At 36.8% G+C, this 25,646-nt stretch overlaps 1 protein-coding gene across 7 annotated transcripts in view; it reads right to left on the bottom strand.

Moving 5' to 3' along the window:
* Window positions 1-226: 226 nt before the first annotated feature.
* rffl (ring finger and FYVE-like domain containing E3 ubiquitin protein ligase) overlaps window positions 227-25,646 on the bottom strand; it is a 28,797-nt gene continuing 3,377 nt past the window's right edge. Inside the window, exons 1-7 of one of the 7 annotated variants that reach the window (XM_017490737.3) lie at window positions 24,867-24,979; window positions 24,006-24,077; window positions 14,085-14,290; window positions 12,578-12,973; window positions 9,649-9,717; window positions 6,824-7,034; window positions 227-2,978 (exon numbers count right to left, since the gene is read on the bottom strand). In XM_017490737.3, the coding sequence (XP_017346226.1) occupies window positions 2,797-2,978; window positions 6,824-7,034; window positions 9,649-9,717; window positions 12,578-12,973; window positions 14,085-14,276 (1,050 nt within the window). In that variant the 5' untranslated portion in view covers window positions 14,277-14,290; window positions 24,006-24,077; window positions 24,867-24,979 and the 3' untranslated portion in view covers window positions 227-2,796. Of the gene's footprint in view, window positions 2,979-6,823; window positions 7,035-9,648; window positions 9,718-12,577; window positions 12,974-14,084; window positions 14,291-24,005; window positions 24,078-24,578; window positions 24,714-24,743; window positions 24,980-25,646 lie in introns of those variants that run through there. The other 6 variants (XM_017490735.3, XM_017490734.3, XM_017490736.1 and 3 more) reach the window with 6 other exon arrangements.

The following is a 25,646-nucleotide window of genomic DNA, read 5'->3' as shown; positions in this document are numbered from 1 at the left end:
AATGTTTTGTTTTCTGCGAATATTCTGACCTCTCAGAGGTCATAACATTTTTTACCCATCTTTACCAAGGGTGCTAATAATTCTAAGCTATATTATGCAGTCTTTTTGATTATTTAGACTCAAGTCTCAACACTTACAGAATGCAACATTTGCACATGTGCACATCATTCCAGTACAGGAACTGGTACAGTTTCATTAGAGGTAAGAATGAGACAGACAAAGAAAATCCAGGCAATATTTTAATACAAAACCATCAAAGGAACACACAAGAAAAATCAATTAGTTAATCTAGTATGTAGTTTTAAATTAACTTTAACTTCGTCAAAGGGTTTTGTTGACATAAATTTACATTATATTAAGAAACAGGAACCGATATCTGACACTAATTATGCATTTCAAAAAGACAATGCATTTTCTATGAAAAATAAAAACAAAGCATTACAATATACCTTGTACAAATGCTCTGATCTTAATAAAAGTCCCAGACTCTTTCTAAATAACTTCACTGTTGTAGAGAAATAAAGAATAATTAAGGCATTAAATTGCAAATAGTTTAACAATCAACACTGGCTAGTCTGCAGCATCTGAGATCTGTGCAGGTCCTTGGATTAAAATAACACCAGATGTTTGAAGTGATTTTTAAAATAAATGTCCCAAAGAGAAACAACTGAACAGTTTGGAACAACCTTTTGAGATGTAGAAATGCCTTTAGTAACAGTTACAAAAAAGAAAAAGGACCAGAAAAACAAAAACAGTTATCATGCAATATCTGGCATGTTTTAAGGTGCAGTCTTTTAAAAGGTGTTACACAGTTTCTCATAAACCCATCTGGTTTCTATAAAAACACATCTCTGCTGTGCAGACATTGCTAAGCTCTGCAACAAATAAAGGCACATTTCTGTTTCAGCACTCTCTGTCCCAAAAGTACTTCAGCATAAATGACTTTCACGATCAGTTTCCACTAATCTGGGGAATCTGAAGTCATTGAGATGTATTAGCAGTCATTTAGAACTGTAGAGTGCCATAGACAGAGACAGTAATCTTTGGCACAGTATCTAGACTTGCATCAGTTTATAGGGCTTAAATTCTGCTAATATTTCCCTACTTCCTCAAACCGGTTCCTGAAGCTAAGAGGCTATAAATGTACTATTCTTTCCAGTGAAGCCTGATTAGCTTTTGCCTATCCAAAATGAAAAGCTTTGGAGTACTACATATAAATTCCAATGCATCGCTACAATATTCTGTCAACTTGAAGCTCACAGAGTGCACTGACAAACAATTTAATGAGTCTATTGTGAGCTTCTATGAGTATCAAGTACCAGTACAAGGCAACATTAAATTCAAACAGTGAGAAGACAATGTGGACTTTGATTATCTGAATGTTGTGTCGCACATATTTAACATAGCAGCACTGATCAGCTGCATACTTTACAGATTTAGAGGACAGGCCTCACGCAGAAAGAATACAGCATTATACATTTGTTAGCCTTATTGTACACCTAAATGTCTCTCTCTCTCTCTCATACACTTTCTCAAAATGGGGGTTTAGATCATTTATCATTCATCTTAAGACAGTCTTAGCGATTACAACTGCTGCTCAAAATCACACTATTATGATTTTTTGCATCGATACTTACAAAAACACTCCTTTTGATTTAATAATAAATGCCATATGGTCTTCACTCATTTGATAAAGCAATGAGGGTGTTTCTGGAAAAATAACTAACTCTGTAATTTCCACAAAAAGAGATTTCAGATTCTGTATTCTGTACTTTTCCCTCTATTTCGGTGTAGTTTTATAGCAAATTAATTATCTTTGCTTGTGAACCAAAGGCCTTTAAACTCAAGTTCAGTGTGGAGTGCAGCCAATATAAATAATTTATTACTCATAAATAAATGGCAAAAACTTTCAGGTTTCACAAAGACATGAATCTAAACCTAAATCTGGACGTGTGAAGATGAATTCAGAGTATCCTCTTCAAACACTCCAGTAGCAGAGAGCAGCAAAAGTAATGCAGTTAACTGAGTGAAAATGAGTGAAAACGAGTTGAATGCGTTATTTCATTCTTGATAATTGGTTATGTCTTCTATAGTCTTAATAACAGCAAGAATCCGGTCAGGATAGGATATCTTGAGATATATCTTGTCAGGTTTAATCCACTCTTTTTACCTAGAGTTTGTGGGACTTTTCTTGGTGTCACCTGCTCTGTGGGATTCGATGATTTTTCAGGCCTGTCAAACTGTCACCGTGTTCCATCATACTCGTCAAAGAAGTCACATACAGATTTAGCCCTACGCAGCATACAGCCGTCATCATGGGACGTGGGAGTGTCAGTGATGTGTTCCGCTTGGTCAGGTGTGCAATACTAACACTCTACAATTAAGCATTCTTTTTGGTGAAAGTGAATAATTTTTGGTTTGGAGAGCTTATAAATCTGCTACCTTTGCATTCATTCCACATAACCAGTGTATTTGCATGGATAGATTTTGGTCATTTTGGTTTAAACTGGAGCTGTAACAAATGTGTTAGAAAACTATTAAATTATTTGTAACACTACATCCTGAAACTGGGATTTCTATGTAATGTTCCAGCACTGTAATAAGTGCAGTAGTTTCAAGCCACACACTGTAGAATTTAATCACAAACCTGCTTGACAGCTAAACACAAAGACACAAGGAAAAATTATTGCTAGTTTATCGTTTTTCCATTATTCACAGTTCAACCAGTTCAACAGCTGCTGGCAAGAAAAAGAGTTAAAAAAAAGTTTTTAATCCTCCAGCCAAAGATGTGCTGGTTCAAGATCGGAAAACGTGCACGGCCCGGACCACATACTGTCTGCAGATGGGGCATTCGCTCATGCGCTTGCCGCACTTCGTGCACGTGACCATGTGTCCACATTCCAGAAGCACACAGTCGATTGGCGAGTCCATGCAGATCTTACACAAGTGTTCTTCCATGGTGGGTGCTGCTGTACAATCTTTAGGTAACACAGGAGAAGAAACAGAAAAAAAACCATACAACTACTTAAACATAATATGATATATAGGATGGATAAGCTGACAGCTTTCATAAGTAATTTCAACAGATTGTTTAGACTATGCCCTTGAAATTGCAAGGGCAAATTTGTTTTCTACTGTAGTGAGTACACAACACAGCTCTTGCCTTTTCCTTATGTTCCATACCAATAATAAAAAAAAAATATCATCAAAATAGAGATGCACCGATTTATTGGCCAATAAAGGCAATTTTTCATGTTTCAATGTTTAAAAACATCCCACGATCAGGGCCGAGTATATCCGGTCAATAAAAAGAGGGCGGGAAAACACACTGGATTCGTGCTGTGTGTAAGGATGTCGCTTATGTGGAATTACTTTGAATTGGGTGACAAAGACGACAAAACTGCAGTTTGTAAGCTCTGCACCGCTAAAATTTTTTACACCGCATGCTGCAGCAGAGCAGAAGCAGTGGGTATTTTTTTGCGTGCATGTTAACAAATGAATGCTTTTACACTGGACGCTGCAGCAGTGAAGCTGGAATTTCAGTGGTCAATTTTTTTTTTTGCCCACGCTGCTCGCACTGAATTAAAGCACCAGTGCATGTTGAAAAATTTAAATGAAGTTGCGTTGACAAAAAAAAGGCATATATACATTATATATATATATATATATATATATATATATATATATATATATATATATATATATATATATATATATATATATATATATATACATACACACACACAGCATCTCACAAAAGTGAGTACACCCCTAAGTGAAAATGTCCAAATTGGGCCCAATTAGCCATTTTCCCTCCCCAGTGTCATGTGACTCGTTAGTATTACAAGGTCTCAGGTGTGAATGGGGAGCAGGTGTGTTAAATTTGGCGTCATCGCTCTCACACTCCCTCATACTGGTCACTGGAAGTGCAACATGGCACCTCATGTCAAAGAACTCTCTGAGGATCTGGAAAAAAGAATTGTTGCTCTACATAAAGATGGCCTAGGTTATAAGAAGATTGCCAAGACCCTGACACTGAGCTGCAGCACGGTGGCCAAGACCATACAACGGTTTAACAGGACAGGTTCCACTCAGAACAGGCCTCGCCATGGTCGACCAAAGAAGTTGAGTGCACGTGCTCAGCGTCATATCCAGAGGTTGTCTTTGGGAAATAGATGTATGAGTGCTGCCAGCATTGTTGCAGAGGTTGAAGTGGTGGGGGATCGACCTGTCAGTGCTCAGACCATATGCCGCACACTGCATCAAATTCGTCTGCATGGCTGTAGTCCCAGAAGGAAGCCTCTTCTAAAGATGATGCACAAGAAAGCCCGCAAACAGTTTGCTGAGGACAAGCAGACTAAGGACATGGATTACTGGAACCATGTCCTGTGGTCTGATGAGACCAAGATAAACTTATTTGGTTCAGATGGTGTCAAGCATGTGTGGCGGCAACCAGGTGAGGAGTACAAAGAAAGTGTGTCTTGCCTACAGTCAAGCATGGTGGTGGGAGTGTCATGGTCTGGGGCTGCATGAGTGCTGCCAGCACTGGGGAGCTACAGTTGAGGGAACCATGAATGCCAACATGTACTGGGACATACTGAAGCAGAGCATGAACAGTATGCAGTATTCCACCATATAACGACCCCAAACACCTCCAAGACGACCACTGCCTTGCTAAAGAAGCTGAGGGTGAAGAAGATGGACTGGCCAAGCATGTCTCCAGACCTAAACCCTATTGAACATCTGTGGGGCATCCTCAAACGGAAGGTGGAGGAGCACAAGGTCTCTAACATCCACCAGCTCCGTGATGTCGTCATGGAGGAGTGGAAGAGGACTCCAGTGGAACCTGTGAAGCTCTGGTGAACTCCATGCCCAAGAGGGTTAAGGCAGTGCTGGAAAATAATGGTGGCCACACAAATATTGACACTTTGGGCCCAATTTGGACATTTTCACTTAGGGGTGTACTCACTTTTGTTGGCAGCGGTTTAGACATTAATGGCTGTGTGTTGAGTTATTTTGAGGGGACAGCAAATTTACACAAGCTGTACACTCACTACTTTACATTGTAGCAAAATGTCATTTCTTCAGTGTTATCACATGAAAAGTTATAATCTAACATTTACAAAAATGCGAGGGGTGTACTCGCTTTTGTGAGAGAGAGAGATATATATATATATATATATATATATACACATACATATATATGATAGATAGATAGATAGATAGATAGATAGAGCACAGGAAAATATATGTGTAATATATTTCATAACCAGTTAATATCATAAAAAAAGGTGATATTGCCAGTTTGATGTTCAATGTGGTGAGTGAATGTGAAGACTAACAGGAGGTTCTTTAGAATTCAGTCAATGTTAATATGAATTAATAACATTCAATTAAAGTTAAGAAATCTTACTTTAATCTTCAGAATTTAGTTCTTGTGAGTAATGTGTTTTCTGTTTATGCGACCAGTTATTGTGAAACAACTTGTTAAAATGGAGAGTATAAAGTTTTTATTTGCATTTCCTTCAGAATTGTGGAATTATTTATTATTAATTTAAAAGAAGGTATAAAAGGCAGAACCACCAAATAATCGGTATCGGCTGAGAAATTTAGTATCGTGCATCTCTACATCAAAAGGAACACATGGAATATAATAAGAATTAAGAAACTTTAAGCTACATACAATGCCTTGTGTCTAAACTTCCCGACACATTATGCTTTGATTTACAATGGCGCTTCATGTTACCAATTTTAACTATTGCTACACACTCTGAACAGATCAGACATTTGTAATCAGACCATAGGCTAAAAGTGTGTAAACTCTTCCTCTCTTAATAAGCTGCCTTCAGCTAAATAGTTTACGCAGATGCATGTGATTGAATAAGCTGCAACAGAGGAAAACTGGAGGTGCTGTAATATGCCTACTATTTTAACTTACGCTAACTGGTTCCATTGCAGTATTTTTTTTTAGCACTTGGTTCAATCTGCTTAAATACTTAGCTGATGACCATTGGTCTAGAGCCTTTATAACTTCCATAGTTTTTCCAAAATATATTTATTATTATTATGGTACTTTTCTAGTTCTTGGAAAGGCAAATTCTTGTCTTTAAATTTTCCCAGACCTGTGTCAGAACCTTGTACATGTTACAAAATATATTTAGTAAAAGTCAACAAAGGTGTATGCTTGAAGACAGGAAGGAATCATAACCATAATTTATGCTTTTTGTAATGTTTCATAACAGCCTCAATTCTGACTTCTACTAGATTTTTAAATCACTAACCAAATAAACCTGGGATAATCAAGGGACTCAAAAAACATTAAAATCAGTTAGTGATGTAATAAAATGATCTTTCATATGTACAGTATATAATATATACAGTATGTCACAATTATAATATTCAATATAGCCCAAGACTATATTTTTAACTAAAGGATCATTCAAATGAAGTGTTTAGTCTCCATCATGACACTTACTTATTACATCATTGGCATGAAAAACTGTAAAAGAGAAAAACAAAGCCTAACAGGCACTGTATAGGAAAAGATATGCTCTAAATGACCTGTGTAGCCAGGTGGGTATGACTGTGTACATTTTCATGTCATATAAGATTTACAGAAAGAAAATTAAATGCTTTTCATCTTTGTCATTATGTATCTTATACAAGACTCACCATGCTTCATTTATACAGTATGGCCAGTGTGTTTTGTGTGTCCAAGCTCACATATACTTTATCTTAATTTACCTACAAATATGGCCTCTATAACCTCCCTGCACCTTTAACATGACCACTCATTCGACACAGGCATGGGTACATGTCTCACCTAAGTTCTGCAGATCCTTCTGGTCATTATAGAGGCGTGTGACTCGCTCCATCAGTTCCCATTTTTCACAGCAGCCCTTGTAGTTGACGAAGTTCCTGGCTAAGATTTCCTTTAACTGACGCACAGTCAGAGCCTCGATATCCTCCACTGACGAAATGTCTGAGAGAGATGCCCTCCGACCCAAGGGCAACGCCTCATCTGAGTCTGATGACTAAGAATGAGAAGGAAACATAGCAGAAAATGCATGAAACATAGCAGGAAATGCATGAAACAGAGAATAAGTGGGGGAAAAAAATGTAAGACTGGGTTTGTTTAATGTGGAAAAATAAAATACAGTTGCAATCAAAATCATTTTGATTGCAACTGTAGGTCTTAAAAGTGGACTTTTAATTTGGGACAATGATACGACTATTATAAACAAGTTACTCACTTCCTGTAACTCAAAACACAAAACAATTTGCAAAGAGCTGCAGAAGATTAATGAGATAAATGTCCTGCCTGTAAGTTATCACTTTCTCCTGTTTGCATGTGAACAACAGAATTAAAAAATAAATAAATAAATAAATAAATAAATAAATAAATAAATAAATAAATAAATCAATCTATTTCCCTTTTAGATTTATTTTTTCTGGTCCTGCTGAATAAAATGGGTGCAACAGAGAAAAGCAGTTCTTCAAAAACCATACAGTAAATAATTTAAAGATTTAAAGATCTGCCGGGGAAACTGATTAAAAGGATTGATTAAAAACACTCATCAGAATATATTTGTTTCCACTTGTAAATTTCTGCATCTGGGACTACAGTATCATATCATGCCTCTCACACCTCAGGCTACATATGCAGAATGTAAATACCACCTTTACCTACACTGGATATAAATAGACTACCAAAAATAAGAACCAACTAGTTCAATTCAGATTTGGAATGGAGTAAATTTTCAGGTCTGATCAAGTCTGCTTGCCTACACTGTGTTAAAGAAGAACTGCTGTCTTCTTCTTTCCAAATTACATCACAGGGTTGTTAACACAAAGTTGTTTGCTAGAAAAACTCCCCTCCACATATGACCTGGGTAAGCAAAGGGATTTTATTTGTGGTGATTCCAAGACATGCTTTTAGTTTCAACATTTATCAATAATGGGAAACACAATCACTTTCTGAAAATTCATGCCCCAAAAAATGTGACTTGACACTGTTCTATCAGTCATGCAGTGACCGTTGACGGATGAGAAAGCTCACACACCCACGCAACCATGCTGCAACCACTTAAAGCAATTCAGTGCAAGAAAGCAGAAGAAGAAAAGCAAGAAAGACCAGCCGTGTGCCATCGTGCATACCAGGACACACAAAGTTCTTTACTTAGTAAATAAGCAGAGCTGGTTTCAAACATGTTGTGGCTAAACTGCACGTCTGATCTTTGTGTCCTAACTATGACCTTGAGATATTTACTGGATCTATGATTAAATCCTCAGAGTTTATGGTTTTACTAGAACTGAATTTATTCTCACAGTGAAATAGACAAGAATTCTGCCAGTTATTCCAACTGTTACCAGCAAGTCTTAGGGAAAAACAAAACACTATAATTTATGCTCTGGAATAAATCTAAACCTGCAGACACGTCCTCTGAGCACCACAAATGGGAAAAATTCAGTGATTACATCAAGTTTAGCAATAACCTTTCCACAGTAATGAACAGACATTATTGCATGCTAGATATATGCAAACAGATGCTTGTGTACAAATAAGTTTCTCATGCAAAGAAGGAAATTCCCTAAAAAACCAGAGTTCACAGCCAATGCCACTCATCTGATCATGTGTAAAGTAGATTTTATTTGGAGAATAAAAAATGGAGAAAGATGAAAATTGTTAATTAAAGAAGTTAAGGCAGAATGTTTATATTAAACCAATACAATTCTGACTTTTAAATGAGAGTCACAATGAATGTCATTTAAGATATTTCTCTTGTTGGATTTAATAGTGCGAGACATCAGATTATAATTACTGAAATTATCAGCTTCTGACTCTGTTGAACTCGTAACTACCAGTTGAGAACTCTGAAAGCTCTGACTTAACAGGTCATCAGCTTCTACAGATATTTTAGAGAATAATGTTAAGATATAACTGTATAGGTGTCTATCAAACATTCCCCATCATTTTATAGTACTGAATGCATAATAAAGAGTTTAGTTTTCTACCTAGTTAAAGATCGGTGTCGTACAAGTTTCTATAGGAACAGCATATTTCTTATAAACAGGAAATCACCCAACTCTGACATGCAGTCACTCATGTTTACATCCCTGTTTTTTTTAATGTATTATTGGGATTAACAAAAACAGAGTGAATTATAATTAGGTTGGGCTTATGATCAACCTATAAGAGTATTTCCTAGTTAAACTGTATTTTCATGGTCGCGCAAACTTAAGATTTTTCCTTTATAAAACTACTATTGATTAATAAGTTTAAAAAGAGTAAGCACTCTCCCTGTTTAAACCAGGTCGGAGGTCAGGAATAAAGATCATGCTGGGTGAATAAACTATTTAAATGAAAACGCAGAGTATGGTCCAAGTCTCAGCTTGGAACTAAATGAAGGAGCGGACATTTTAAATATCTCAATTTCATCCTCAAAGTTGGTTCCAAATTCACATTTTAAGCAGGCATGAAGAACATTCTAATCAAAGGTAAATTACACAGTTTAAATTGTGGCTATGCCCCCCCCCCCCCCCCCCCCCCCCCCCCCCGCCCCCCAGTGCTCGAAAATGTCACTTCTTTTCTTGTCCTCTGCTTCGTTTCAGCAGCAACAGGGATATAAAACACTGATGTAAGGCTACCTGGCATTCCTGTTCCCCCTGAAGTTCTGTCTCCTCAACATCAACTGGCTCCTCTGCCACTGACTCAATCTACAGGTAAAAAATAAATAAATTTTAAAAAAATCACACAGCGATAATCAGCCACAGGAAACTGCTATGGGAACCACAGCTGCAGGAGCTTACTTATATTGTTGCTTACACCAAATTGCACATGAAATGGTTGAGAGATGTAATTGGTATTGGTGTGTTGACATATCTGCCTTTTGTAGTAAGCAAATTTGTAATTAAATTTAATTAAAATAATTAAAGGATGATTGTTACTGTAATGGACCTGCTACTGTAGATCACTGACTGTTAAGAATTCAGTTCAATGGCTGAAGGAAAAAAGGATCCATTTTATGGAATGCAAATTTAATATAGGGTCCCAAATTCAGGATGAGTCATCAATAAATCCTTTATCATTTTCCAGGAAAAGACGTATCTAAATGAATTTTTTTTTTCCTGCTTTTTATTACATAAAATGTGCTTGAAGTAGACAGGACTATGTACACATTGCTAGTTTCAAATGTTTCAAAGAACACTACTTCAAGGACAGTCCACTTTAGATTAACTATGATTATGATGGCACTACCACAAATAAATGATCACATTGCCACCAATTTGGCCTACAGCAGTTTGGCCCAGCAAGTCTCATTTAAGTGAGGAGGAGTGCTATGACTGCAGTGTGTACACTTTTTGTTTCAGCTGTTTAATTCCAAAACACTGAGTCTACAAAAAGCTTATGTAAAAATAAATTACAACTATTCTGGTACATTATAGATAACCTTAGGAACAACACAACATACAGATAAAGAAGAAACTATAGGACCTTTAAACAAAAGCATGAACAAGAATATTTTAAATGTTTCATAAAAAGACATTTTTAAGAAGGAAAACCCAACAAGTTAGGGTACTTTTTGTGATTTTAAAACTCTCTGATAGCCTTGAAATGATGTTATATATTATATCTTAAAGGAGAATTAGCCACTAACTCAGGAGACTACTAACTCAGGAGATAGTCTTATGTGAAGGAAGTTCATGTGCACTTGCTCATACCATGGTCACTATGGGCTAGCTCCGAGATACGCTGTTTTAGCTTTTGCTTTTCATCCGAGAGTGGGGTTTTCTTCCCCAGAACCGTTTCATACCCAGAATGTTCAACTTTTAACTAGTTTTCCTTCAGTACCTAAATGCTAGCTGTAAATTTGTTTCCTTTTAAAGGAGACTGTTCACAACAAAACATACAATACAATACCACAGTGATGTTTAACACTTGATTCTGATTGGCTGACAAAAGTTCTGGTATGTGCAATTATGTTTCAATTAATGCACAGCTAAAGTAGGTCCAGTCAGATCTTGAACGCATTACAGTTCCATATCACTTCACCGAGTTAACGGAACTAACTAAGAAAAGTTAGCCTACTGTCCAACACAGCACACAGAGCTAACAACAAATAAAATGACCAAAATTTAGATTTTCCAGAAATAAGTAAGGAATAGTGGACGGGGGGCCATTTAATTATTAGAAAAAATAATGCGCACCGAGGTGGTAATGCGGCCACGATGCGAAGCGGAGGCTTGAGCCATTGATATGCAGTTATTAGAGAGAGTAAGAGAGAGACACACACAAAGAGAGAGACCGAAAACGCAAGAAAAAAGAAAGAGTGAGCACAAGAGAGCATGTGAGTTTGCAGTAATGAGGCAGAAAAGCTTGTGAACAAGTATCAATATTTATTTATTTATTTGTTGTATTTTCTGCAGTAACACCCCCCCAAAAACCCCAAACAAACAAACAAAAAAAACATGTGAATAAGTAGGCCTATCAATATTTATTTATTTGTTCTATTTTTATATTAAATCAGCATGATTTACTCCAATAACTGCATATCAATGACTCACGCCTCTGTTACTAGTTCTAAAAATGACGTTTTGGTATTAGTAACTTGAGATGGGATGTGCAAGAAATTTCTTCTATACACAAGAGCTGTTTAAGAATAAAAACCTCAAAAATGTATTGAAATAAAACCTCTGAACAATGTGTTGATGTGTGGTAACAGTGGTATAAGCATAATAAATGACTCCAGTCCGTTGAATTATTAGAAAAATAATGCACACTCGAGGTGTAACGGCCACTCCGCTTCCTGCTTGAATTCTCCAAACTAATTGGTCAGAAGGTGTTGATTAATTTTCTATAATAGTAGTGGCAGCTGTAACTCAAATCACAAGTTAATATTAATGTGCTTGTTCAACTATGTTATCGTTTCTATACTAACAAATCATACAGGAACTTTTATGGTAGATGCTCCACATAAACAGATTAAGAAACGTGTGAAACTGCTAATATGTTGAAGTTTTCTTTTAGAAGACGTTTATTTAACATTTATGGAAAAACTGCACCGCTTTGTAACAGTTAGGGGTAAAGCAGTAATTTCAAGTGTTCGGATATGGCTGAGTCTTCAACATGTTGGGTGCTTACAATTTCTGGAACATGATCAACTGTATTTATTTTGTCTTTTAATGTCAAGAGAGGAAAAAATGAGAGCTTGGTGAGGCAGCAACTGTTATACATGCTATAATGTAAGCAATAACATAGCTAACTTATTTTTATAGATGTTCCAGAACATTAAATGTAACTAAACAAATACGATTTTATTTAATGAATTAAAAAATGTTAGTTAAAATGTTAGAGTTGGCAATTTGTTCACATTGAGATGTGCTGTTATTGGACAATAATCAACTTCAGGGGGTATTTTCCTAGTACAGCACATGCCACTGTATTTTACATCTGTCTAACCTCATATACTTATCTACCAAAAAAACAATTTGCCTTGCTACCCTTCAAATTAAACATGTTGAAAACGTATAAAAACTATACAGGGAGGTCAGCACTGAGGACTTCCTCTTCCCTTACCTGCTCGTCCCCTGCAGTCTGTGACTGGGAAGTCAGGTCGGTCATAACACCACTCCCTGGAGAGGGTTGCTCTGTGATTGGGGTTGGTTCTGAGATCATTTCCTGCTCAGACAAAGGTGTGTGTGCGTGTGTCTCGCTTGGTGTGGATGCATCAGAGGTAGGGGTCTGCTGACCAAGGACAAGCTCCACAAGTTCCTCTTTCTCTCTGCACATTTGCGTAGGGACTTCATGCAAATGAAGGTAGTCCCGCAAGTCCTTTACTTTTAGCTTCATCAGCTCTGCCCGCTCAAACATGGTACCATGGAAACGCTGACACGTGTGGCACAGCCGCGGATGAGGCTCTAACTGAGCGGAGCAGCGACTACAGTAATTCTTTTTGCAGTCTACACATACATGCTGTAATGAGTAAATAAAAAAAAATGAAAAAAGAGTGATGGTCAGCTCTGAGTGATGGACAGGACGTGCACTATGAATTGTACATGGAAATGAATATGGAATATGTATTGTTTATGACTGATTTGGTAAGCAGCAGAAAGTTCTCATTGTCTGTGGTCTGTCATTGATCAGCTCACAGCTGAGAGGAGCCACACACGCACACATGAAAATCCGCTTTAGCTATATGTTAAACACTGAGTGCAACTAAAAACAAAACCGATCCTAAGAAATTGTTATATGTTAATTGTAAGGACAAGTAGTGTGTGGCATGTTTAGATTTCATGTTATTTTTAAGGGTCAGGATATTATAAGACTAGTAATCTCTCAGCTGTTGACTACGACAGTTGTGAATGTCCATCGTTTGAGACAATTCAGCATTTCAGCTATTATATTTCATACAAAAATGATCTGTACTAAATTGATCTGTACTAAATAAAAGATCTTGCTATTTGGCTGCGTGTAAAAAATGGCTTAGACAGAGTGCACAGTGCTCTGTCCATTTCCTGTGTTCTTCATTTAGTAAATAAATCTGTTACTGATCTTTACTGCAATGCTCCCAGGGAAATCTCAGAAAAAGTTTCTAGGAAAGGCTTTGCTCCAACAAGTCATATGTTGAAAACAACGCTATTGGGTGGGTACAGATCATGATTTCTTCACAGTGGATAATAAATATTCTAGTTAAACACTGCTTAAGACTGACTGCCAGCAATGCTGTATATTTTAACTTAGTTTAAAACATGAAATCGAGAACATCGATTTCATGTTGTTCTTCAACCCAATGCCAACATTGCAGTGTTTTCATGTTCTCAGTACATCAACTTAATCGCTAATTACCAAATCCTTCAAGTGTTTGAAATGGGTGCGTTATCCAGTTGGGGAGATTCCTTAGAACAGCTCCTTTGGTGGAAATGAATTAAAATAGCAAAACGTTTCACTAACAATGACTCAAGTTGCTCAAGCAAATATTTTTATTAAGCTTAATTGATCTCAAGCTCGGGAAACCACACTTACAAGATACCAACTATACCTGAAGGGAAAATACTAATATATATTATGTTCATATGTTCATTACCTTTCTTTCAAGGGAGTCAAAGCGGCCTCCACATGCCTTACATATGTGCTCTGGAGCTGTGGGAGATGAGTTACTAGAGCTGCTATAGCCTGAGTTAGTATACGCCTGATGGCGTGAGCTTGATCTACGGCTGCTGCTTTCCTCCACGGTGGGTGAGTCCAGACAGAGCCAGTTACAACAACTGGCCCACATACTCCACAAACTTCCTGAAGAAACAGAAATAAAACAATGAAATTATTTTTAAATAAATTTGCTATAATTTCAGTCCAATATGCTCTTAAAAACAAACTAGGCTCTTGGGGTACTTGTAAAGTATAATTTATTGTTAGTGTTACACCATGTCATGTCTTGATGTGAGCTACGGCTTTAAAACACTTTTTTTTTTTTTTTTTTTTTAAATCTGTAGCAAAGCACAAAAAAATATAGAGCACATTATCAGAATAATCAAAGGCTGGCATCTGCATAACCAAATGTATGCATTATGAAACCACAAGTTTCATTTCCAACCTACTGCTTAGTTTGATATTTAATCCATGGAATCCTGGCCTATGTTTCTCAACTTTGGACAGCTGCAGTTATATGCTAGACATTATGGACGCATGTTGGTGATTTAAAAGACAGTAAACTGAGAACTCTCTGGAATTAGAGAGTTAGAAGCAAAAGCTTGAAGTGGAAATTGCAGTTTAAGAGACTAAACTGGACTCTTCTTATCAGGAGCACTAGGATCTAAACACTGAGGAGTGAGTTTACTAGGTCAGAGTACCAGCAGGTGGTTTGGTGTTTTGTTGCTGAAGTAGAACTCCTATCATTTATTCAGAGTGTGTGTGCATGCTGAGATACAAGAGCCTTGCCACACAACTCCTACTAGGATGACACTCATTTTGAAACACACAAAAGAAGCCACCCGAAGCCTGGCTGTTTCTAAACATCTTTGTTTGCATCAATCCAACATTCTACAAATAAATGCTGCACTTTTTATCTTGTAAAACTAAAGACCAAAGACTGGTGAAATGTGGGATCAGGGTATGAAGCCTAATCTTAAAACTTTATAATACTCATAAAATGAGGTCTTTGTGATTGCACACAGTAGTAGTAGATATATTTCAGTAGTATCTAACCCTACTATTGATGTAAAACGTACTCCTCATTTGTACTCAAGTTCTTACTGTACTCACTGTCTGCTTGTCCATGTCAGAGAATAATATGCAATGTGATCTCAAATAGCTCCATTTCTCCCAGCTACAGAGAACTTGACTTTATTTACAGTATGTGCTATTCTTTTACGGTTGCAAGATCTTTAGAAGTATTCTAAATGTATTAATAGTATATTTAATGGCCCCATGGAAAAATTAATGATGTAGCTTTTACATTAAGGAGCACGTACAGTCATGCAAAAAAACAAGTACACCCCATGGAAATTGCTGCTTTTTTTTTGACATATTTGGAAAAGCAAACATTTGATCATCTTTGAAACTGCCTTTTAATAAAAGGTGATACTCTTATCAAAATGGCACATAAAATTAACATTTTTTAAAGTAATTTTCACAATTTAAATTAATAAAAAAACAGATCAGTCACATGGAAAAAGTAAGTACACCCTTACATTTATCACACCTTCAAATCCATAAAATTAGAACCAGGTGTTCAAGATTGGGTGCCAGTGATTAGAACCTACTTAAGGAGTGCAGTTAGAACTTGTCTTATTTAAACGTCTCATATCTAGTGTCTGGTGTTCCCTTTGTTATTGAGGTGTGTGGTGTGACCATGCCAAGCTCTAAAGAGTTCTGTAAGGCCTTCAGAAAAAAGGTTGTGGATGCCTATGAGTCTGGTAAGGGATTTAAAATAAATAAATAAATAAATAAATTAAAAATAAATAAATAAATAAAATAAATTTTATATTATATAAATATATATATATATATATATATATATATATATATATATATATATATATATATATATATATATATATATATATATATATACATATATATATATATATATATACACACACATATATATACACATATATATACACACACACACACACACACACACACACACACACACACACACACACACACACACATATATACATACATACATACAAACGGCTTAAAATACCACAAAATTTAATCACAGGATCTGCTAGTAAGTCTTGCAACTGTTGGTGTCAAAGTGCATGCTTATACAATCAGAAAGAGATTGTGCAAATTTGACCTGCTTGGGAGGCGTGCCAGGAAAAAGCCGTTGCAAGACTACAGTTTGCCAATGAGCATATAGGCAAAGACCAGGCCTTTTGGAATAATGTGTTCTGGACACATGAATCAAAGATGGAGTTGTTTGGACACAGTAACAGCAGACATGTTTGGTGGAGACCAAAGACAGCTTTTCAGGAGAATCACCTCAAACCAACTATGAAGCACGGTGACGGAAATGCTATGGTTTGTGGTTGCTTCACTGCCTCAGGGGCTGAATAACTTGCATTCATTTATTCAACAATGAATTCTGCATTATATGAAGGAGTGCTTGAAGATAATGTGAGGCCATCTGTCCGAAAGTTGAAGTTGAACCAAAAATTCCAGCAAGCCTGGTGGACAATTATGCAAAATTCATTCAAGAAGTTATTTCTGCTAAAGGGGGCAATACTAGCTTCTGAGGCCAAGGATGTACTTACTTTTTCCACAGAAGAATATCACATCTATTGATATTTCTGTTGAATAAATCATTGAAAATGCAAATTTTGTGGTTTTGTTCAAGTGTATCAACTTCATTAATAAGCACAGTTTCAAAGATGATCAAAAGTTTGCTTGTCCATATATGTCAAAAAACCCAATTTCCATGGGGTGTACTTATTTTTTCACATAACTGTATATGGGAAATAGTCTATTTTGTTCTTTAACTTTTAAGCTTGTGTCTTATTTCCACAGTTTTCCATAGTTTTCACCCGAGATTGAGGCTAAAGAGGAAATCCAGTTCTATAATCCATCTAACAGTGTGAGAAGGTGAGGGCAAAATGTAGGCACAATAATATTGCTTCCATAAGAAATTATTTGGCATGTCTTTTTTTTGTGATGAAGTAGGATTTGGGGATGAAGCCATCTTTCCAGATGAAAGATCATATTTGTGAGCCTCGTCATAATTGCTCACATAGTTTGCATACCGCCAAGTCCACAAAACAACAGATCACAAATGATAAAAGTGGTGTATTGTGAGCAGCAAAGCATTTCTATGATTATGAAAATCATGTAGTGTTGACTATGCATTAGTATAATGGTTTTATGGGTTTAAAACTTTAATCCAGAATTTATTTATTGTGATTACTGTCACAGGGGTGTGTACATTGAGTATTTTACAAGGGCTTTGAACACAGCTCAGATTTCAGAACCAAAACTATCCATTTTATAACATTTATATTAATGTTGCCAAAATCCAACATGGACCTTCATGTTAAAAATGTCATCCATATACTTTGCTATCTCAAGCTATTACACATTTTCAGAAATTGATGAACTCTTTACTGGCAACTGTGTATATCTAAAATTGTATTTGAACAAAAACAGTGTAACTGAAGACCTACTGAAGTCACCTCATATAAACAGCTTGCTATCTGGCTGGATGATAACTGACACATATAGTCAAAAATTACAGAAGTGTATTTTAGCTACGGATTCCGAGGTTAATAAAAACCTATAATATATAAAGTTAATAATTTGTGAATATATGACACATTGAAAAGTAATTGTTTATAAATTATAATGACTAACATACCATTAAAGTTTTTCTCACCTGTGAAAATAGGCCACATACCAGCAGGTCATGTGTAAAAGCAAACCCACAAAAGAGAATGCTAGGACAAACGAAGGTATCCAATAACAAGGAAGAAAAGGCACAGCAGGACTACCCGCACTCTACTGTCCTCTATTAATAGTCTACAGTGGTAACCCAAGTCAAACAATAAAAACACAACTGCTTCCATGGCTACACAGATTCACTTTGCCCTGGGGTAATAGTTTCTAAATGAAGACAACAGCAACAGCAGTGAAGACGAAGGTTAGGGAAAGCCTTCTTAAAGAACATTTTTTAATTATAATATCATGCAAGAAATTGAACCTTATATCAGAGCTGGAACAATATGAAAATTTTACAAGGATGGCATCTGGACCCATCATCACAGAGACTAACCAATTCATTTTTAATAAACATTTTCTCAGTTAAACAGATAGCTAGTTACAGTATATGAATGCAACATTTAAGCATGGTGACTTTTTCCAACAGTCTGCTGTGCTACATTAACGTTAATTAGACCTTTGTTTAGGAACCTTACCTAGTCAGCCTTTACAACAAGCTAGATAGATAATACAAGATGATGGTGCTGTATTTAAGCAACATGTGTTTCAAAGTACACCTTAGTGACTCTTTGCCCAGACTGAAAGTAACATTTATTTGCAGTAAGATACAAAATATGAATAAAAAATAATTATAATAATGAATTGAATTGAAATTGAAATGAATAATTGAATTCTCATGAATTCAAGGCAAACACGAGGTCATAGCAAATCAAGTCTGCTTACATTTTCAAAAATGATCACAGTAAATTCCATGTAGAGGAACACCGCAAGTATTAGTTGTGGAAACTAATAATATTTTTTGAAAATTCAATAGTTTATTTAAAACACGCTACTTAGTAGCATGTGTAACTACCAACGGGCCTTGCTAACATTTTCCTATTACAGTATATTTTCATACCTGTATATTATACCCGTTCGCTATATTTATTAAGCTGATCATTTCACCATAAAATAACATGATTTTTACATTATTTTCACATGAAAACTCAGAAAATGGCAGTGCCAAATAACTAACATTTTCATATTGTCTGAAGGTCTTGTTACTGAATCTGACATTGCAGGGTAAAATATCATATTACAGAAGTTCCTGATATGCTGCCTGATAAATGGACAGCTCAACTGGCCTCCATGTTTCAAGATTGCATAGTGGAAAAGTGGTTGTTGTGATCTAACAGATATCTATTTCTGAAACAAACACTTTAATGGAAATTAAAGTGAAAGAAGACAGAATAGTTTAAATTACCCACTATGTTTTAACAGTAATTAATCAACTGCATCCTTAAATGCGTCCTAGAATAAAAATCACCTTGATAGCTGCAGATGATCTAGGTCTCTCTCATATACATATTACCCATTGTCAGGAAGCACAGCAGGCCATGCAAAGTTCAACAAGGCTGCAGGGACACTCCCTCTGACAAATGACGTACAGCCCCACAGCACAGGCCCAAACAGACAACAACACTGCTCTGGCAAGAGAGCTTGCAGAGAAACAGGATACAGGACACTACTGACTGCCCACAATAACTGCAGAAAGATATGCAGTTGTTTCTGTGGAACATACAGCACAAATTCAAGTATTGGACACTTCTAGGCTTTAGCACACCATAAAACTAAGGAATAAATCTTGACAGGGTGTGATACTATAGAAAAAAAATAACCAACTACGGAGTCGTTTTTCCACGATCATGAATAATTACATGAAGTGTTTTATTTTTCTTATACCATAGTAAATTAAGGGATGTGTTATAACAAAGGAATTTGAAAATGCAAACTATTTTAAAAATGTTACGTCTTTTTGTTTCTTTAAGTCCTTTTATAGTTATATTTAATGTGGTGGAACAAGTTAGCTCCTGCTATTACTTACATCAGCCATAAACAGCCATTCCCTCAATAGCCTCCTCATTTTTTGTCTTGAAGTTCAAAAGACAGAAAATACAGCTTGTCATTTTACTGAGAATCCACAAAACCCTCCATCTTGAAGACTTAAAAACCTGTGATTTGCCTTCCAGCCAGAACTATTGTCAGAGCCACGAAAATAAAAATGACAGTTTTTTTTAAATATATAAACAACAGCCTTATTTCCAGCCTCATCCAAAAATATAATTTATGTTTATTTGCACTGTAAGCTTGAAATTAGATTAAATAATCGAGAAATAAGCCTAAAATTTATATAATCTTCAATTATACAGTATACAGTAAAGTATTTAGTGGAATTTTTTGTGAGTGTTGCTGTGGCTTTTTAAAAAAATTGCGATGCAAATTGCAGAGTTTTTTTGTGGAAAACTACTTGAACTGGCTAAAATGTAATTGCACTAAATTATTTTACACAGTCTTTCGCAGTGATGTTTGTTGGTGAATGAGACTTTTTAGCTGTACTCATGTTCGACGCACGTGAATCAAAGCGAGCTTTGACAGGTTGTGATGACGTCACATGATGTGTCTTGGCCCAAATCTGCAGTATTTTTTGCAAACTGCAAGCTCCTCCGAATATTACAGAGTTTGCTTGATTTTGCGATCATATATGTGATCGTAAAATCACGAAATCCTGACGGGACTGATTATAAAATGTATATGGTTAACCAGTATGGTTCATATTAAACACTGACAGTGCATAAGTGACAAATCTATGTGTAGATATATTCATTCACAAAAATGAATTCACAGTAATCAGTCACAAAAACCATAAACACAAGCAAATGCTGGAATAACAGAAAAAGTCCACTTACTAAAACTCCCCTAAAACTGCTCATGTCTGAAACACTGAGACTGAATCATTAGATCAGTTCTCATTTCCTTTTTTCCCCATGTTGCTTTATGTACGAACAATTTCCCGCTGTCTGAACATCCATGTAGTCAATGGACTGTCACAAATTGGAAGTTACTTTTGCCTTGTGCCAACTTTCATCACACTTGAGCAAATAGTGAGTGCCGTTCTCTCACTAATCCCATGATCAAAAAAGATCTAGATATAGGATCACATCAAAGAATTACACTCTTCCCTAATGTTCCTAAGGAAGATAAATAGCTGTTGTATGATGGTCATCTCTTAATTATTGCTTGTGATGGCAAGTTTTGCTTTCACACTTTCATTGATTGACTTTTCTTGAATGACTTTTTAATTTATTGTAATTATTATTTACTGTTTATCTTCTACACTATATAGCCAAACATTTGTGGACACCTGCCCATCACACCCACATGTGGTTTCTGAACATCCCATTCCAGATGGAGTTCTTGCCCATTCAGCCAAGAGCAAGAGCATGAGTGAGGTCAGACACTGATTTGGGGGCAAATTGGCCAGTCAGTATTCCAGTTCATCCCAAAAGTGTTCAGTGGGATTGAGGTCAGGCCACTCGGGTTCTTCTATTCAAACCTTGGCAAACCATATCTTTACAGACCTCGATTTGGGCACATGGGCATTGTCTTGTTGGAACATGTTTGAACCCTTTAGTTCCAGTGAAGGGAAACTGTAATGCTACAGCACACAAAGACATTCTAGACCAGGGGTGGGCAACCTTATCCGGAAAGGGCCGGTGTGGGTGCAGGTTTTCAATCCAACCGAGCAGAAGCCACACCTAAATCTATTGAAAGCCAAGACCAACTTATTAAACAGGTGGAATCAGGTGTGCCTCCTGCTTGGTTGGAATGAAAACCTGCACCCACACCGGCCCTTTCCAGATAAGATTGGACACCCCTGTTCTAGACGATTGTGTGTTTCCAACTTTGCTGCAACAGTTTGGAAAAGAACCAAACACATATGGGTGTGATGGTCAGGTGTCCACAAACATTTGGCCATACAGTGTACCACCTAAACAACTCTGCAACTTGCAAAATCTAGCATTTGTCTCGTCTTTTAGTTTATGAATCCCTGCAGATGCACTGGGTGCTTTGTTCTGCTGCACATTCACCTATTTGTATGTTTGGTAAGTCACTCTGGAAAAGCATGTCTGCTAAATGGCTAAACGCAAATGTAAAACGTTAGCTTTGAAATGATTAGCAGAATAACTTACAAGCTACATGAGAAACACTGTATTTCTTAACAAAGTGACACACAACTAATCTAATGGTAAGTTCTAAATAAAAGTCCTATATGATTTTGCATACATTCTGGTCAAGCTTTTCATCTATATGTCAACATCTATTCAACGGAAAACAGCTGAAATAACACTGTAGCAAGTAAAGTGTTGATGGAGGTTTCATATTTTTTATTGCCACATTGGTATTGGTAACAGCACATCAGCATAGTTTGCACTTAGTTGTTTTGCCTCTATAAATATACAAAATAAGACTAAATCAAACAGCAGCAGTGAATAGAATTTTGTGGCAGCTTAGGGACATTTTCACAGCTTAAGCCATCTGTCCATTCAGTTACTGTGCCAACAATAAAAACACTGGTTTTAGCTTTATAAAATAATATTCAAGTATTCCAAATGGCTGTTACTTCTGATTCTTTAAGAGGAGACCCTTCAGAGTTTTCATTATGAACGGTGAAGTATTCAGGGGGGAGTAGGGCATAGGCATGATCACATCAAATTGGATCATAGCCATTGTATTGGAAGGTGGGCCTTAAACATTCAACTGACAGTATAGTGTGAAATGCTCATCCTTGATATTTCGTTGTCAGATGGGTTGACCTACATGGCTCAGCCACAACAGTGCAAACGGTGATCTTGCATATGACTTGCACATGCAAGCACTTTCATTTTTGGTTCGTCACAGAATGTCAATTATAGAAGTTTAGGCAGTTGCTAATTTGCAACATCTTTGATCACTCATTCCTGATCCAAGTGATCAAAAATCGAATGACCAACTTGTTTTGAGTACCTGAAAGTACTTGTAACAGAAGAGAAAAGCATTCACCCTATTGGTGGGTGATCACAAGTTTGAATCCTGACTATGCCACAGTCATTTGTGCCAACCTTCCAGGAGACACCATCCAACTGTGAGTTAATGCACTGGGAAGGGGTTATTTTAAGTGTTGTGGTTTCCTTTAAGTGTTACGCAGAGCTGTGACGCAGCATGAGGAGCAATTCCAAAAGATGAAGGAAGTACTTTTGAGCCGCCACCCTACCCAGTTGTTTGCGATCATATAATAGGGGAGAGCCAAGTGAGCCAAGTGAAGGGTAGGAAATAGCAAGACAAAATTGTGGAGAAAATGGGGTGGGGGTAACACCTGAAGAAAAACTCAAAGTGCTTCGTTGATTCGCATGACCAGCCAAGTATTTGACTGTCCACATACCTGAAGTAAAGAATTCACTATAAGATTTGCTGGTCACAGACTGCACAAATCAAACTTTGGTACACTACATTTGCAGTATCACCTCAGCTTTGCTGCTATGAAGTGTATCATTTGGTGAACAACTGAGAAACCACTTTAAAGAAATACTACAGAGTGCACCTAAAGCATAGGTATGATCACCACAAGAGAATTTTAAAAAGAACAACCAGTTTATTCAAAACACACATATCACTGAAGTTTAAGGACAGCTATTGCGTCAGTCAGTAAACGTTTAAAACACAAAGTTTTGTACACTTTTTCAGTCAAACACCTTTATAAACGACTTTTTAAATATTTACAATTTGTCCTTTCCTAGCTGGGACTACTTATTCAGAGGGAGGAATATGTGCTTATGCATTATTAGTGTAAAAACAGGAATCAGAACGCACCTCAGTTTCTGTCTGAACGTGCCTGAAATGCCAGAAAACCACAACAATCTTCTTACTGTATTGCTTGAGTGTCGGAAATATACATAAAACTAAATACATATGCTTGGGTAAGACATTCCTTCTGGTCGGTTTAATCCTACGAGCTCTTTCTTAGACTGTACCAATTTGGACAGCTGCACATTTGAAATATTTATCGACATAATTCAACAACCGCCCTTCGACGTCTAGTAACAGGCTTTCCATTTGATTTTCTCAATACAGACAAGCGTGTTGAAATTCTTGTCTGGGGTCATGTCTGTATTTCTCATACACTCTTGATATAGTGAATAGAGATACGATTAGTATTCTTTCAACTCACAAAAATGTAGAAATAAGTAGCTGAAGGTTGTCGAAGTGTCCTTACCTTGACTACGATCCAGTGATGTTTGTGTAATGTGTCAGCTTCAGAGAAGTGCAGCTCATATCACATACACATCTATAAAGAGGAAACAATACTAGCATGTGAGAGTCTGGGAAATGTATTATCATCCTCATCAGCGCAATATGCAGGAATCACAACAAACCCATGACACACACTTCCACTCCTGATTTCTGACATACTGACAAATCAACACAGCGGTTAAAGTGAGCACATGAATAGAGAATTGTCTCGGGAAAGGAAGCCTTTAGCTTCTGTTTCTTTCTGGAAAGTTTTTCAATGACAAAGAGCACAGGTGACCAACTGAAATCATGACAATAGGAGGATAAATGAAATGAAATGAAATAAAATGAGTGGGCTGGGCTGGGCTGGGCTGGACTACACACACACACACACACACACACACACACACACACACACACAGCGGTGTTAAAGGAAGTTAAAATCAGGGCACTTTCATTTTATCAACGGGTCAGAAAAGAAAAACCCTATACAGAAGTTTTCAGGAGACTGAATCCGGTCGGTATTCAAACTGAAACTTTAATGGACATCCCTTACCACGCCATGGACTTAACTTCAGCTAGAAAGTTCGGTAGAAACCCCCAGAAGCCAGCTGTACCCGTCAGCTCATACTCATGTCTCATTACTAACAACTATTTGTCCTTATGGATCACCTGGTTAGCGAAGTTGGCTACGGCTTCAAACCCAAGCGAGATAACTTACTCACTTTCCGTAGCTGCACAACGCAACTCAAAAGTTTTCTCTAGTCCGACAAATGCAGAATCCGAAAAATTATTTTCCAGTGTAGGGACAACACAAGTTTCTCCAATAGTCCTACTGCCTGACCTGAAGCCCAAGAGTTTATTGTAAAACTCGCCCACTTCCACTTCGCAGTTCAACGTATCATTCGCTATTGTTGGTAGTTTTGTAGTACGTGCGCGTGACCTTGGGCAACGTGAAAAGGTCGGGAACGCGCACGTCGTAGGCAGAGGGCATGTCTTAAACTGACTGTGTGTGTTCCAAATAGCACACTTGAATACAATATACCACCCGGCTAAAACTCCAGCTTGGTCAGATCAGATACTAGCTACCAAAACACAGACTGGTGGTGGACAAACATAACATGGTCAACGGCTTAGTTTAATTATATGTTATTACATTCAGTTTAAAGTATATTATCTCATTTTTGCGTGCTGTATTGTATTGCAGTGCACTGTAGCTTGTACATTTATTTATTTAGTTTATCTATCTATCTATCTATCTATCTATCTATCTATCTATCTTAATAAATAAATTAATAAATGTTTGAAAGTTTCCTGTTGCCTCACTGTTGTGTTGTTTTGTAGAAAGTTTCTTTACGATTAGGGAAATTAGAATCATTTCATCTGCCAACACTTAGAAGTTTTGCCAGCTCAGGCTGTTTTGACTTATCTGTACCTGGAAAGACCACCCAAGCAGTATTTATTATTTTTTTACACTGTCATGTCTCCTCCTGTAAGTCAAATGTTGTTGTGGAAACAGCTGCTCCTCAGACTGTATCATTTACAATGTTAGTTTATTCACTGTTACCGTGATCCAAAAAGTATTTCTGTTTGCTGGTTAAAGGAGAATTTTGGAACAGGTTTC

The sequence above is a fragment of the Ictalurus punctatus genome, chromosome 17, assembly GCF_001660625.3.
Source record: "Ictalurus punctatus breed USDA103 chromosome 17, Coco_2.0, whole genome shotgun sequence".
In the NCBI taxonomy this organism is placed as follows: domain Eukaryota; kingdom Metazoa; phylum Chordata; class Actinopteri; order Siluriformes; family Ictaluridae; genus Ictalurus; species Ictalurus punctatus.
This window is presented reverse-complemented; position numbering and strand designations above follow the sequence as displayed.